At 39.1% G+C, this 13,976-nt stretch overlaps 1 protein-coding gene across 2 annotated transcripts in view; it reads right to left on the bottom strand.

Annotated features, from left to right (window-relative positions):
- The window catches only part of HEATR5A (HEAT repeat containing 5A), a 55,749-nt gene extending 41,776 nt beyond the window's left edge, over positions 1–13,973 (bottom strand). For both annotated transcript variants that reach the window (XM_072337008.1, XM_072337009.1), the window contains exons 1-4: positions 13,843–13,973; positions 5,961–6,039; positions 4,297–4,584; positions 3,748–3,959 (exon numbers count right to left, since the gene is read on the bottom strand). In XM_072337008.1, coding sequence (XP_072193109.1) covers positions 3,748–3,959; positions 4,297–4,422 — 338 coding nt within the window. In that variant the 5' untranslated portion in view covers positions 4,423–4,584; positions 5,961–6,039; positions 13,843–13,973. The remainder of the gene's footprint in view (positions 1–3,747; positions 3,960–4,296; positions 4,585–5,960; positions 6,040–13,842) is intronic.
- Positions 13,974–13,976: the final 3 nt, after the last annotated feature.

Here is a 13,976-nt window from a genome sequence, read left to right as displayed (position 1 = left end):
ACCATCATTTGCTTAAGCATGATATCAAAGAGTTCATTGTGTTGCACAGTAATTTGGCAATATTTGTTGACACGTAATATCTAGTTACCTAAAGATAACAACACAGCTATCTCTGCTTTATATAAAAGTCAGAAGCTCTTCTGGCCATCTCTCAGAATTGTATTATAACTCTAGTTGTTTAAATTTTTTCCCACAAATGTTTCTCACTAAGTCCAAACCACACAAGCTACCGATTCTGTTAATTTGCAGATGTTTTCAGGGAAGCCCCTCTGGAAGGGAAAGGAAATTTCAAAAGATGCCCATGTTTTGTGGGGAAAAGATTTCTGCCGGTGTATTTTCATCCTTGGCAGCACACTGCACTGAGTTTTTAAATAACTTTAAATATAATTGTGAAGAGGAAAGGGACCTGAGGGTGTTAGTTGATGCTCAGCTGAACATAAGCCAACAGTGTACCCAGAAGGCCAAGAGAGCCAACGCCATCCAGGCCTGCATTAGAAATCATAAGGTAATCATCCCCCTGTACTCAGCACTGGTGAGGCTGCACCTCGAGTATTGTGTTCAGTTTTGGGCCCCCCACAAAAAGGAAGACATTGAGGCCCTGGAATGCATCCAGAGAAGGGCAATGACACTAGTGAGAGGTCTGGAGCACAAGTCTTATGAGGAGCAGCTGATGGAGCTGGGATTGTTTAGTCTGGAGAAGAGGATGCTCAGAGGAAACCTCACTGCACTCTATAACTTCCTGAAGGGAGGTTGTAGTGAGGAAGGGTTTGGCCTCCTCTCCCAGGCAACGAACGGGACCCAAGGAAATGACCACAAGTTGTACCAGAGGAGATTTAGATTAGACATAAGGAAAACCTTTTTATCTCAGAGAGTGGTCAGGCACTGGGATGGGCTGCCCAGGGAGGCAGGGGATTCACCATCCCTGGCAGTGTTCAAGAGGCATTGTGATTCCATGATTCTATGAGATAAACTTCAGTTGTTTTCTTAACTTGTGAGAGGTAGCTACAATACATGCAAAACTAAGATTTAAAAAGTAGTAAATTAACAATGAGGTCAGCAATGAAAGTTTCCTGATCAGCCAAATATTTTTACAATGCTTACAGATTAAAAGTACTAGTGAATATTTTCAAAACTCTGAAATTTAAAGTCACTCTACATGACCTATTTGTCTGATTCAATAACAGGACTCACATCACACTCTACTTTAGTAGATGATGATGGCTATTTTCTTTTAAAAATGCTTGCCTGAAATAATCTTCCACCCACATGAAAAAAGATAAGTGGTGAAATATGAGATAAACCAACAATTCTTTAGGACCTGTCATTAGAGGAATCTCCAGGTGAATCAGAATTTGCTAACAATGATTGAGAAGTGAGCTACCAGACAACGTGGGCACGTATGCTAAACTGACAAGGACAGATGGCAAACACAGACAAGACTTTAGTCAAGATAAAACAAAAACAAAAACCACAAAGAAAGCATAAAAAAAAAAAAAAAAAAGAAAGAAAGAAAAAAAAAAAGAAAAAAAAAAAGAAAGAAAAAAGAAAAGAAAACAACAACAACAACAAAAACCAGCCTTTCCTCACTGGACACCAAGTAGTCCACCTAATTCCTGCACAAGATAAAGCCCCTTACTCCAATTGCTTTTCTGTAGCCTAGTGTCTCAGTATCAATACTGCAAGAAATCTCCTTTTTGAATCCATGATTTATTCATGCCTTTTTCTTCACATCATCTCTCATTCACTCTCCTCACCACTGTTTTCATGCCAATCACAGGATTCTTAATGCTGCCTCTTCTTTTCTCCTCCAGCTACTTTTCTCTCTTCTTACTCTGGATCTCCACCATTTCTGTCTTTTTTCTGTCACTTTTGCCTTGCTGTCAATGGACTCCAGCATCCCTCCTTGCTATGCTGACATCATTTCACTTCCTCCAAAGCAACTGCCTTGCAGCCAAAGCAAGTAGTTAATAGAGTTCTGTGCCAGTCTAAACTCACCTATAATATTAATACATTTCACTGCTGAGGAACAGTACTATAGCAGTAATTTACTCTGCAAGAGTAAGCTCTTTAAGATGAGCTTATTCTCAACTCTTAAGACAGTACAAGAGGTCAACTGAAATGAGAAGGAAACAAAAAATCAATATATTATTGGAAAAGACAACAGTCTCCTTGTAAAAATCTGTTTTCAGGAAACATCATTTAAAAAGGATTGTCAGAAACACAATTAACAACTGAAACAAAAGGGGAATGACCAATTCTGATCTGCTTTGTATACTGTGTAATTAATAATGTACAATGATGTTTCCTCATCTCTACTTTTATTTATTTATTTTCTTACTACAGTGGAGGATATTTGGTGTACCAGAAAAAAATTTAAGGTTTGGATTTGCATCCTACAAAAACATTCCATATTCCTCTATTCTTTTGGCCATACTTCAGGCATTTAATTACAAATATTTCATATGCTTCTAAGTAACTACACCCATTTCAACTCTTTAAGAAATTTGCTCAGTCACTGTATTTTGTACTTGGATTTGTATTCATCTGTTTTACTGCTATTCTCAGTAGTACTACTACCACCTTCTTGTTTTTTAAACACCTGCCCACTCCTGATCTGTCATCCATTGCTGCTATTCTTTCTGGCCTGATTTTCAATTGTCTGGTTGGAAATCACTAACTGTCTTGTATCATTTGAGTTCCTGCTGCCCATATTCAATATTCAGTACCATTATGTCTTTTCTTTCATTATCTGTCCTGTGGCAGTGAACTCAGATTTATCATGTCAGGTAAATTCTTTGTCTTTTACTAACTATAAAATAAGCAGTTAATTAAAAGCTTTCTTAAGCTCTTTTGTAACAGGTAGCGTTTGACTTGCTTCCATATAACAATATGCATTTCAAGCTGTTTTTTTCTTCTCATACACAAAGACCATAAAGCAAAAACTATCCTTAGTTTCTTGCATTACCTTAAAGCACACCGTGGTCATTTATAACATTAAATGGTAGCGTATGCATACAGATTTAACATGTCTATGTTTCTAAATAAGTTAATTCAGCTTAGCTTTCAGGTCACTCAGTGCATTTCTTTCCAGTGGACCCAGTAAACATGAAACATCTTGGTAAGCCAAATTTTATTCTAATGTACACAATCCTTGCTGACTCCTATCAACCATCAAATTACCATTCTGTTGAATGCTTCAAAAGTAATGTGATTTAAACAATTTTTAATAAGGATGAAAAATATATTTAAGCTATTAAACTCTGAAGGGTAATTTATGTTAAATGGTACTGACCTGACTTTATTCACAACCTGCAGCTGAACTTATCCAAAACTTTCCAGGGAAGACACAAAGAGATATATGAAAAGCTACACAAATCCTTAGCCATCCATAATTCTGCCTTGAAGGCAGCATATATTAAATGACTAAGTTAAAATTCTTACAGCGTACAGGAAGTAATTTGAATTTGCTTTCCGTTTTCAAAGGAATTCAGTTCCTCTTTGTAGTACTCAGTCTGAAAAGTTCAGAGATGCTTGGAGAAAAATGTTACTTTTTACACATGGCACTCTCATAATAATTATTCTAATCAAGGAGCCTCTCAAATCCTGTTTCATGGCACAAAGCTTGTTTGGACAACAGGCAGAAATGAGGAAGCATTCCCTTCCCTACATTCACATATTATCATGTGTCTCGCACTTGTCTCTGCTGTTACCAGATTTGAAGTCTGGAGTTCAACGAAAAATACTTACAGTTTCGTAGGCAGATAACTTGGTGAATCATCTTTACTCCGAATGAGTTCATTGCATTTTTCAATTGTTTGGTAAACAGAAAAAGTGTCTCCAGTGCTATAAAGTACAGCTAAATTCTTGGCAATAAGCCGTCTGGTAGGAGGTCCTGGTGAATTGTTTAATAAAGAAGTCAATTGCTCAACCAGTTTCTTCTGGTTTTCTTTTATATCAGTCTGGAAAAAAAACAGTAGCAATTAAATTTAAATGTTAACAGATAGTTAATTCTAATACTCTTCATTTTTCTGCTATTATCATTTTGATGCATCGACGTTCTTAGTAAAATGCTCATTTTACTGTACTTTTCTACCCGTAGAAAAGCCATATCAAGAAAGTCTGTATTTTTTAGCACACAATTTCTAGTAGAATTAAGAGTATTTTCCATACAGCATTGAACATTTGCTAAATGCCGCTAGAAACAAAATTGCTATTCAAATACTTTTCTTAAGAAAAAAGAAAAAAAAAACAAGGAAAAAAAAAACCAACACACTTTTCAAGTCACATTATACTTACCCTGCTAGTGACTGGTAAAAGCTTTTCCAAAAACTGTAACCATTCAAAAATGAACTCTGCTTTCTGATATTCACCAAGCTGGTTATACTCTTCTTCATTGAGCAATAAACTGTGAGCTAACTCCATTCCTTGAAATTTTTCTCAAATTTCTCCTCATCAAACACCAAAGAATTAAAAGAAAGAAACAACCAACAAACTGCCAGAAAATGTTAATGTTAATTAATCAGTTGTTTGTTTTTGGGTTTTTTTCCCATTAATATTTGATGACCGAGTCAGAAGCTTGAACACCTAAACAGAAAACCAGAAAGGTTACAAGAGAATCAGCAATCATTATTACATCCAATATTTCAGAATACTTTTTAAAGGAGAACTTAAAATTTTCAAAAACATTACATCTTGTTTAGGTGGTATTAGTAATATTTAATGTTTTTAGAAATAAGGTAAATATGATATTGTTATAATGTGCCAAGTAAATGTAGTACAGAATACATCAGAGTACTCACTGAACTTTTTTAATTCAAATTCATTATGTTTCATGTGAAGTGAGTTTTTCTAGTACCTGACCAAGCATATGCCTGAAAACAATGGTCAGCCAGCCTCAAATAGGATGGATTTTGTGATTTAGACCGAAGTGCAAGAATGGAAGTAACCTAAGCCTAAGAATTCACACTGATTGTACCAGCAAACTTAAATGTTAACATCTTTTTCAAACTCTTGATCTAGTCCAAGTGCCAAGTGAGGCACAAAGAAAAACCAGCCTCTAATGATGTCTTTTTTTTTTTTTCCCTTAAGAAACTGAAAAAAAGGGTTTCAAGAACAAATTCGATTGAAGTTGTTTGATGTTACCTATTTCAGACCATTCCACGAAATCCCACACTGTAGATAGCTATAGCTAGAAGCAAATTAAGACACAAAAATGCATCTAATCACACTTTTTCTCCCCTATAAATGCCACATAGTGTCAAATATAATATTGCGTAGCCTTTGCAAACAAAGGTAGTCAAAGATATTCTGGTAAAATGTCAGCCATATTGTTAATTCAAACAAATTATCCTTTCCAGAGATCACTGAGGCTGCTGAGTGTGCATTTTTTCCTATGCAGTAACAATATTATAGTGTAAAATGATCTAACGGTCTAGTAGGCAGTACAAAACAATTCTAAATAATTCAGCACTCAGGCTGTCATCAAATGCACAGTAAAAGGTTACCTTCACTACATTCTAAACATCTCCATACAAAATTTGCTCACAAAGAAACCAGACATTTTAGATTTACCTGAAATACCAGGCAGCTTGACAAGACATTGCAGTATAAAATAACAAATAGAGATAAATATACATATATATTTAAACTGCCCAGGTAAGCAGATGTAAGCAATTTATCAGTTATCATACTCCTCAGAGTATGAACACTCTGAGAACTTAACTCTGGCATCACCTTATTTTGTGTGTGTGACATAAAATCTGTAGGATTTTGTATTTCATTGAATACTTGAGTACAGTTTCGTCACTGCTCAGCACTGCAGTTACCAGATGTCTACTGTCTCTAAAACACCTACGGCCCCAGTAATCATTTCAATGCACATAAAGAGATGAAGTCTGATAACATTTTCCCTTCAGCTGAATAGACAACACATAACTGTCAGATACTGGACCTTAACCTACCTTGCTGATGATGTCTTCTCATTGTAAAAACTCTTTCCTCTCTAGGTTCATGGATAAAAGATGTCAAGAACTCTATTTCCTAGAAAAAGAGGTAACACAAAGATCAGTTTCAGAAAAGCACATTGGATACAAGCGTCTGTTCTACACAAAATAACAATTTCAATCTCACAGGTGCAAAATATTTGTTATTTTAAACGGGAATTATAATAATCATGACAGCATTCATATCTATACCAGTAACCAGCAGAGACGGCAAAGGTGGTTCATCTGTTCTGAAAAAAGTCACACACAATACTATTGATGCAAAAAGACATGAACATTATGAATCCACCCTAAGTTCCAGAAACAATTTTAATACAGTGATCAGTGAATAAAACATTTCTTAAACCTCTAACTTTAAGTCTGGCACGCTATGAAACCCAGTTTGTGTACTATTTTAAATACAACCATTTTTCAATCTGTCTTTAGAAAACTCAAGTTGAAATTAGGTTAAAGGTACCTATGCATTTGAAAGTAATCTAAACTTCTTTACTAAGAGTCTTTATTTACAATATTTATAAGGCTCAAAGATTTCCCATTCATTATTTCCATTTTCAGTGGAGGTTAAGAAACAGCTGATGCTGCATTTAGTTCCCTGCAGTCAAAGCAAAAATTCAAATGATCATTAACATTTTCATTGTTTTTTTTTCTTTCTCTATACAGAAAGAAAATACACAGTTTAACTTCACTAGACATTGCAAAGCAAAGTCAACAGTTAAACAAGAAGAAAACAAAATAGCTCTTACTATGCAGGACTGTGCAGAGCTGTCCTAACCAAGCATCCAGGGTGTCTTGGCCAGTGCATAAACTTCAAAGCTGTACCATAAAGAGTCCAGCCAGAACACTGAAGGGCCTGGGACTTGCTATATCACACCTGGGCTACTGTTTCCAGCTTGGGGCTCCCCAGAAGAAAGTCAATGTGCTGAAGTCATGGTATCCTACAGCTAGAATGTCTAACTTGGTAAAGAGAAGTCTCAAGGGAACCTAACAGCAGCCTTCACAAGAGAAGGTTACAAAGATGGCAGATTCCTTGCCTATTGAGGTCTGTGGGAGGGAACAATACAAGAAACAGCACAGATCGAAATAAGGAAGGTTCCAAATGGAGAACAAAAAAGGTTTTCTCTCTAAGGATTATCAACTACTGGAACAGGTGCTGAGAGTTTGTAGAAAGTTTGCTCTCAGACTAAGACTAGACTAAACAAAGCCCTAAGCAATGCAGCCTGAATTCACCCTTCTTGGAGCAAAACGTCACACAAAAAGAGCTCCAAGGTGCTTTTCAAGCTGGACAAGTCTAGGCTCTGTCAACTATGCTGCTCACAACTCCACCTCCGACTTACTTGCAACAAAGACTTGCAGATCTGACTGTCCCAGTGCTGACCAACATGAAAACTTTGGTTCCACAAAGCTATGCATAAAACACTATATTCCCTACCCTCTTCAGTAACACATCCCTAAACCCACACTCATAGCATTGTAAACTTGCACGCGAGATTCAGAAGCAATAACAAGAGCACAGGCATACAGCCTTCTTAGAAGAAAGATGAGAATGCAGGAATTCAACAATTACTGCTACACACTGATTTTGTTGTCACACTGGAGAACAACACAGACAACATGGTGCATACAGAATATGGAGAAGAGCTGGGATTAATTAATATTAAATAAGGCCTTGTTATGCATACAGGATGTTACTAGTCAATTTCTATGCAGAGAAAAAAATATCAAGTCTAAGCATTTAAAGGCCTGACGCAGGTGCAACTCTGCTTTAATTAGAGGCAATGCATTGCTATGTGTGGGCCACTCCAACACAACAGTGTATTACACCAGCCAGTTCTTGTATAATTGTCTGGAACCAATGTCTCATACCAGTGAATCAAAGCAAGAACAATCTAAGAATGCAAAGCAGCACTGACATTTAGATGAAACCTGTGTTTTCAAATGTTGAGCTATTTGATTTGATAGTCCTCTGACACTTTTCTTTCCCCCTTGTGCTGTTATTTTGATCCTTCTTGATCTGAAACAGAAACGTGGAAAAATAAAAATGAAATTTCATTGAATGAAATACGTACCTACAGAAGCTACCTTGAGCTATCAGCAAGCAGCACTTGAATGAGGATATACACAGAAGTCCTTTACATCTACAACACAGTGAAGAAAGGGCTCTATAACTTACCATCCTAATTATATTTTTCTCATTTCAAAAGTATTACAGTAATTATACCCTAAATCTGATATAAAACAAAGATCAAAAACCTGTGGATTCACTCTTCTTCCAAACTTTAGTCCAGCAGAGAAGTAAGAAAGATGCAGTTCTTCTAGGGAATGACCACTGTTGATCAATAATGTGATCACTGTTATCAAAAATATGTAAAAATAAATAATGCCTAATAGTAAAAAATAAAAAGTAACAATTACCAGTATTTTCATAACAGCTGACACTGGGCTGCCTATACAATCAATGTCATTTTGATCCTATTGCTGAAAAACAGAACTGAAGCACAGTCATTAGCTTCAGGTTGTCCTTCGATGCGATGCAAGTAGTATTTTAAATGACTTCACGTATCTTTTCCACCTCATAAAGCAGGCTTTGTTGTCACCCATCTTACAAGCAAACTGGTATGTTTATGAGAGAGTTTTCCAGTCTGACACATTCCCTTACAGATCAATTTTACTCCTGCAGCGCTGTTTTAAAAGTTTAATGGATGATCATTACCCATGCATTTGAGCCAAGCACATGACAGGACAATCAATGCTTAGGCTTATTTTAACTACTTTCACATACCTGCTTAGAGTGTTTTCAAAACAAACAGAATTTTTACCTGGCTCTGGAAACTTAGGAGGATGCTTATTTTTTAAGGTGGGTTTTGTCCCAGACAGCAAACACTTGACAAACTCAGCTATTTTTAGTGAAAAACAGCCCATAGTCAAAGTCCAGTAGTTACAGTGCATTTTTTAATGCTAGGAGGCAAACATAAGCAGGGACAGAGATCCCAAGAAAGCAAAAAAGTGCAGGAAAAACATTGCAGTAACTTCAGCTATAACTTAGCTAGGAGTTATTGTACATACATAAATAATCTAATCTAAATAAACAACAGTGATACAATTGTAATAGTTTGATAAGAAATAAACTGATTATTCCAGGGTCAGAAACTAAAATCCCAGCTCAAATCAGCTTGGACTTCAAGAACTCAACATACTGCAGAAGTAGAAATAGTCAAATACTACATAAAGATTCTTACTATTACTCAAAAGACAGAGCAGTCTTTGTTTACTTAGTTACTTCTGCAAACTGTTATCAACAGACATACAGAAACAAAATCTGCCTCACAGAGAATGAAAAGCTGAATCAGTTTCAACATAAATACCTTAGTACCCCAATATACTCCCATTCAGCAGAAGTTGGGAATTTCACGTACCCTTTCACTGCTTACTTTTGTACAATTTCAAAGAAAACATACAAATATTTTTAGGGCATTTCAGCATCAAAAGCATGGGTATGATGAATGGATTAGCCTTTGGAGAGGAGAACTTTTAAGTGCTAAGAAACAAGAGCCTTATCTATAAATGCATACAAGCACGTGCTTGAATTAACCGGTCATTAATCAATGTGGACAAAATCCCTCCCTGGCATCAAATAGATTTGAGAGCTTCCCATCCAAAATGAGTGACCTGCCATAAGCATTCTTTGCTTAGATTTTTTATTCTCCTGCATTCTTTGCAATATGTTTTGCAATGTTAGTTTATAATAGTCAGCAGCAGGAAATCGGAAGCCAAGCTTACAGAAGATGCGACTAAATGTGATGTCAAAAAGCAGTTTACAAGGAAAGGATGCAAGACATAAAATTAGCACACCCCAGAGCACACAGAAAACCAGGTCATAGAGGAGGAGATCCAAGACTCTAAAACTTTTCTATCCAGAAGAACTGTAAATATTAATATCTGTTTTTATGTGTAAAAACACGCACCAGAAATTAAATCTCACAGCACGTTATCATGCCTATTCTATGTTATGAAGGGATTCAATTCTAGTCACAAATGAAGATATCTTCCTTCTTAAATAAAAATATGTATGCATTTGCATCACACACTTATCCAAAATTGCAAAAAGCAATGAAGAATCTTAACAATGAGTTGGACTAACAGCAATGAAAAATAACAGATCATTACACAACCATCCATTTGCTCTAATTACTGATGAAAATTTCAGACTGGGAAAACCTCCAGTCATGTTGTACTTTTGTATGTAATTATTCAGCTTAGAAACATGATTCTGAAATCAGAGATGTTGAAACAAGATGTCTCTCTTTCAGGCTCACTGGTTAACCGTGTTCTGGAAGAAGCATTTTGCCCCAGGAAAATGATGTCTCTCTTCTATCTGTGAATATTTGGCAGCATTTACACAAGTACTCGCTAAAGTTGTCATTCAAGTGCACCTTCCTATATTGCAGATTCCAAGTAGGTCTTGTCATTTTCACATTACATTTGATACTGTGCTAATGAACGAACATTGCTTCCATTCACGTTGCAAAACAAAAAGGCCTTGTATTGACATCTTGTGAACAAAAATGCTCATACAAAGTACATGTTTACTGCCATAGGAACTGTTTAAAACTACTGGTTTTCCAGCCAGACTTAGCAGAATGCTTATCTAATGTTCTTGATTTCTACATTTTGGAAAAGTCACACACTGTCTGAAAAAGCAGTAAAGCTTAAATGCAATAAAAACCTAAACAAAATCTAGCATAATCTTTGGGGCATGCTGTTCTAAAATATATTCACACAAAGAATGTGACCACCCACAACCTTCATACATAACAGTGGCACCGATAAGAATTACAACACAGTATACATTTGCTGAAGTGTGAAAGAAATGACAAGACAATGTCTTCTGGGAATGCTGAATAATTTCTGTGATGTTTTCAGGACAATGCTTGATGTGACTGGAGTAAAAACATGCCCTGAAAAATGTGCCTGGAAATACAATCACTGCTTCAGCAATGCAAAGTATTTGAGACATTTTTGAAGACACAGGTATTGGAAAACATTCATTTGCCATGTTTAAAAGTTCTTACAATTCACTACCATGTTTACTATAATCGCTTTAATCTCAATCTCCACTTAGCATGACCTGTTCCAGGAAACATAGAGCTACATTCAGTTATTGAGAAATGTAAACCAGCCACTTCCTGAACCCCGCAGCCAGAGCTACCAGCCCCACACATCCCCAGCACCCACAGCTAGCCCAGTTCATTTCTGAAAGCTTACATCGAAAGAGAAATTAAGCTCCACTACCAGGACCAGAGAACATTACTTTATTAACATGCAACCTTGCAAATCGAAAGGGCTTATCTGCAGGTTTGAAAACTGATGGGATAGCAAGGCAAGTGCATAAACACAAGGAAAGTATAAGCACTGACCTAAATCCTAAAAATAATTTCAATATGTCTGAGCATCGCTTTATTCTTGACAATGCTGTAGATGATATTGTTTATCTAATACAGCCAAGACACATCAAACTGAATGTGCCAGTGTATTTTTCTGTCACAACAAGAGAAGCTGAGTGAAACAGAATTCTTCATTAACTCATTAAATTGAATTATAATACGTGCAAACTTCTTTCAGCTACCCATTTTCCCTTAACATAAATGCTGACTCCAAGGTAGTTTTGCTGAACGTGTCCTGAAATCCTAGAAAAAGTATATTTGTTTTCCCCAAAAATCATGATGGCTGTGGCAGTACTGGGTTATTTATTGCTACAACCCGCCTTCAACTGCACTAAAGTGCACCAGCACAGAAATTTAGCAGCAGAAGCCCTCACAGTTGCAGACTCTGCTGGAGACCTGTTTGGCAGACAGAGCCCATTCTCAGGGCACAAATCAAACAGAGATGACTGTAATGGTTCATTCTCCAGGTATGTTAAATGTCACTTCCTCAAAGAATACTTAGAAAAAGAAAAAAAAAAAAAAAGAAAAAGAGTAACTGTACAGACTTCATACATTTTGGCTTGCAGCACAGATATCCTTCATGCCTGTTTAAAGTTCTGCTCCCTTACAAACCAAATAGAGCAAACATCTCACACTCTTGTGAGGTGTTGTTAACCAGCCACTCCATCAGCATGTTCTGCTTTTTAACAGACAATCATCCTGCACTGGATAACAAAGTTTTTGGCATGTTCAGTTCAATGCAATGAAATAGTAACAGCTCAGGTGTTTTACCAGCAATGAAATGAATCCCATGTTCAAGAACAAGTTTTCTGTTTATCACCAGACTCAAAGTAATGTTAAACTGGCTTCCCCTACTCTTTTTCATTGTATCAAAACCATTAGGAAAAGGGGAAAAAAATAAAACAAAAAAAGGAAAAAATAAAAAATAAAAGCACCAAACATCCTTCAGTACACAGCCAGAAGTAATCACAAGTTTCATACACAAGTTGAGAACACTGCATACCATGTGGGAACCTACCATACAGCAAAACACCGACACATACAATGCAGCCTGACTGAGCATTTCAGGCAAATAAGATTAAAAGTTGAACAGAAGTCACAGCAACAGCTACGTACATTTACTTCTATAAAAATTAACCCGAACTTAAAGACATAACAAACAGTGAATCAAAACTTCTGAAAAACATCCAAGCACAGAAGCCCAAAGCCAAACTCATTTTTATATGCTTTTCTTCTGTCCCATTACTCTCTCCCTGTATCTCAATAAGCTTTACCTGTATTTTAACCTAAGATACCAGCAGTCTCTCCTCCCCTCATTGCAAAACACCAGCACTCACGCACCTATTCAGGTTTTATTCCCCTGTGCAGAGCTTTACCCATTATGCTGAGCATTGCTGTGGGCAGCCACTTCAAAACGTAAATGCCAGCAACCATGTTTGTGCACACCGGAGTCTCCAATACCACCACTCTCTCCCCAGAACAATGTCAGTTAAAAAGATCTGTTAAAATTAGCTCATCAGACCATGCATACTGACTGCAAGGGAATGCCAGATCGCTCCGTTGCAGACTCAAGACCTCTACCGACCCACACCAGGCACATCACCAGCTCTACCCTTCAGCTTCGGTCCTGACACTCGGGCAGTGGGGAGGGCACAGCCTTCCTCCTGCTTCAGCTGCCACCGAGGAGCTTATCCTCCCTCCCTGCTCTGCCTGCCGGCTCCCTGCGGAGGCCCCGCCCGGGCTGAGCTCCGCTCCGGCGCCCCGCTCTCTGCGCCCGTTGTGGGGGCAGCCCCAGCGCCGCCTGACGGACGCCTCGGGCCGCTGACAGGGAGCCCGGAAGCCAACCGGTCATCGCAAGGATCGGTTTTCGAATCCGCTCGACCGTCTTGCTGGTCAATGTAGACGGTCGCGCGACGATAGAGCGCTTTCCACACGCAGACCCCCGGCAGCCCCTCAGCGAGCTCTCGGCTCCCCTCGGCGTTTCCGCCCGCCGGGCTCCATCCCCTCGCCCAGCCTCCTTCAGCCCCTGGCCGCAACTCCGAGCACCTCTCCAGGCGTCTTCTCCTGCTCTGCGGAGCCTGCTGACACCCCTCTCTTTTAGGGTCACTCGGCAGCTCCACGCCCTCCCGGGGCCTTCAGGCCCGCGCTGCAGGCGGCTGCCGAGGCCCCCCCGGGCTCCTTCCTCGCTCCCCGGCGGAAGGCGAGAGCGCGCGCAGAGCCCTCACACCCCTCTTCCCCGCGGGAAGGGTCGCCAGGGAGCCGCCGCTTCCTTCCCCGCGCACAGGGACGGAGGGAGACGGAGCAGGGAGACGCGACGGATGCACCCACGCTACCAGAGCCCCGCTCTCCGCCCCGCGCCCTCCCGGCAGGGTAGGACCACCACCCCTCGCCCTCGGTACCTGGCGGCAAGGGCCGGCCGCGAGCCTCCCGCGCCGCTCTGCGGGGCGCTGCGGGGCTCGGCTCCGCCCGCCCTCCTCCGGTGCGGGGGGGGAGTGGCGGGGGGCTGCGCCCGAGCCTCTGCCGCCCGCCGGCG

The sequence above is a fragment of the Excalfactoria chinensis genome, chromosome 5 (assembly GCF_039878825.1).
Source record: "Excalfactoria chinensis isolate bCotChi1 chromosome 5, bCotChi1.hap2, whole genome shotgun sequence".
NCBI classification, from domain to species: Eukaryota; Metazoa; Chordata; class Aves; order Galliformes; family Phasianidae; genus Excalfactoria; species Excalfactoria chinensis.
The sequence above is the reverse complement of the archived record's forward strand: the minus strand, read 5'-3'. Positions and strand labels throughout refer to the sequence as shown.